We start from the raw sequence: 2122 nt of genomic DNA on the forward strand, positions 1-2122 counted from the left end.
CTAACGGGACACAACTGGGCCGGACGCCACGCCCTTGCTACGCCCCAACATGGAAGGTTGGAAGTCGGGGTGACGGCGGGCGTGTTTGATCAGGTGGTCACTGCGCATGAAGCGCTTCTCGCACAACGGGCACATGAAGCGCTTTTCCCCGGTGTGGGTGCGAGTGTGACGGGCGAGCTCGTCCGAGCGGGCGAACTTCTTCTCGCAGTCGGGCCAGGTGCACGGGAAGGGCCTCTCGCCTGGAGGAAGAGGAGAGAAACGTTTAAAAAAAAAAATCACACGCCTTCGAACAGCTGGTTTCACCCGACGACATCCAAGAGCCCCAAAATATAAAAATAACGGACACAGGAAGCGTTTGGTTATGTGAATAAAAGGGTCTTATTTTGTATTTCAACGATACCAAATCCAGAATTGGGCTAGAATTCTGTTTTTGCATTTTGAAAATAATCATTTAAACCAGCCATAGATGATAAACTTTATATTCTTTATTCCATACCAAAACCAAAAGGCTTTAAATCTACTTTTTGTTCTCCCAACATGCTAATAATCCTCTTGGGGTTCAAAAACAGGGCAGGGCAGATTCTCATTCCTAAAATGGAAATATTCGGTAGCAGAAATTCCCCGCAGAGATCTAAAGTGTGTACCTGAACGCATCCCGGCTACCGATAAACCTCCCTGAACTGCGACGGAGCCTTTTTTTGCAGGCAACACGAGGAACACCGAGGATAAAGAGCCGAGGATGCCATTTTCAGGATCACAAAGGCAAGGCCACGTTGTTGCTACACTCCTCTTCGTGGGCGTTCCCACTGGAGTTTTCTCTGAGCAGTTTCCTGTTCTTAATCCGACTCGGCGACCCTGAACGCACCAAATTCCCCTCCTTAGAATAAACGTTATTATAAGGATAAAAGTCGCAAAACGCGAAAAGAAATCCAAAATGTACGCGTGGAGAAAACGGATGATGCGTTCACTGACCCCCCCCCCCCCCGCCCCTTCATATATCCTCTGTAAAGATCTATATCGATCGACAGGCCAGCAGATGACGTTAAGTTTCATCTTACGTTCATTTCACATGCAAATCCGGTCGGGAGGAAGCCGCCCGCCACCGATTCTACCGTCCAGCCCAGTTCTTTTGTTGCGTTACTTCTTTGTCGAGTCTCCGGGGGGGGGGTTCCGCCTGTTCCTCTTTGTTCGGGCCACGTTACGGTGGAGTTACCAAGTCGATAAATATCGCACATATCGATATATATGCCGGCTCTAACGAACTTTTACACGTCACGTGATCTCCCGGAACAACAAGCGTACCTGTGTGCGTCCGGATGTGCGCCTTCAGGTGCGACGATTTCCCGTAAACTCTGTCGCAGCCGTCGAAAGTGCACTGGTGCCGCTTCACCGGGGAGCGCCCGCCCGCGGCCCCGACCCTCAGGTGCTGTCCGGGGACCGGGGTGGCGGAGGGGGTCGCGGTGGGGGTGGTGGGGTCGGACAGCGTGGTGTAGCCGCTCTCCCCGCCGCACGAGGAGTTGCTGCTCTCCGAGTAGGCCGACGCCGGGCGGAACTTGCCGTGCAGGTCGGCGAGGATGCCGGCCACGGCGATCATGCTCGCCCCCTCCATGCGCAGCGTGTCGCGCACTTCTCTGTCCTCTCTGGTCCCGTCGGGCTCCCCGGGGAGGAGGCCCCGCGTGGCGGGCTGGCTGGCCGGCGTGGGTCGGTGCAGGACGGGGCCGCTGGATATCGAGACCAGACACTCGGCAGCGAAATAATCAGACGGGGCGGCCAACGACATCGTTGCGTTGTCTTCGTCGGTTTAAAAAAAGAATAATAATAAAAAAACAATAAATAAAAAAACAATCCAGCAGGAGGGGCTGACGGGAGAGCTCGTTTTCATCAAACTCGACGAGCCAGTCGTTTCCAAACGAGGCTCGTTAACGCCATAAAGCGAGGGGGGGCGGGGGGGGGGCACTTTAGAGACGGCCCCGTAAAGCAAATCAAACAAACAAAAACAATGAAAAAGGAATAACGGGTTAAAACCGTGCCGCAGCCTCCGGGAAAACACGCGAACCCCGGACCGTCTGATGGCTCATTGTGTCTGAGCCGCCGGGAGAAGCCGGTCAAACCTACGCCCCCC

The 2122-nt window shown here is 54.2% G+C and overlaps 1 protein-coding gene across 1 annotated transcript; it reads right to left on the reverse strand.

Annotated features, from left to right (window-relative positions):
• On the reverse strand, positions 1–1780 carry zgc:153115 (uncharacterized protein LOC768186 homolog). Its single transcript, XM_068748938.1, has 2 exons — positions 1303–1780; positions 1–239 (listed from the first exon to the last, which is right to left on the reverse strand). Exons 1-2 carry the CDS (start codon positions 1778–1780, stop codon positions 1–3), a joined length of 717 nt encoding a protein of 238 aa, XP_068605039.1.
• Between the last annotated feature and the right edge of the window lie 342 nt (positions 1781–2122).

Source organism: Brachionichthys hirsutus, chromosome 15 (assembly GCF_040956055.1).
Source record: "Brachionichthys hirsutus isolate HB-005 chromosome 15, CSIRO-AGI_Bhir_v1, whole genome shotgun sequence".
Classification (NCBI taxonomy): domain Eukaryota; kingdom Metazoa; phylum Chordata; class Actinopteri; order Lophiiformes; family Brachionichthyidae; genus Brachionichthys; species Brachionichthys hirsutus.

Coding starts and splice junctions, on each gene's coding strand:
- zgc:153115 (XM_068748938.1), bottom strand. CDS start 1,780: ATGTCGTTGGCCGCCCCGTCTGATTATTTCGCTGCCGAGTGTCTGGTC. Junction 240..1,302: donor GCACATCCGGACGCACACAG/GTACGCTTGTTG, acceptor CTCTTCCTCCAG/GCGAGAGGCCCTTCCCGTGC.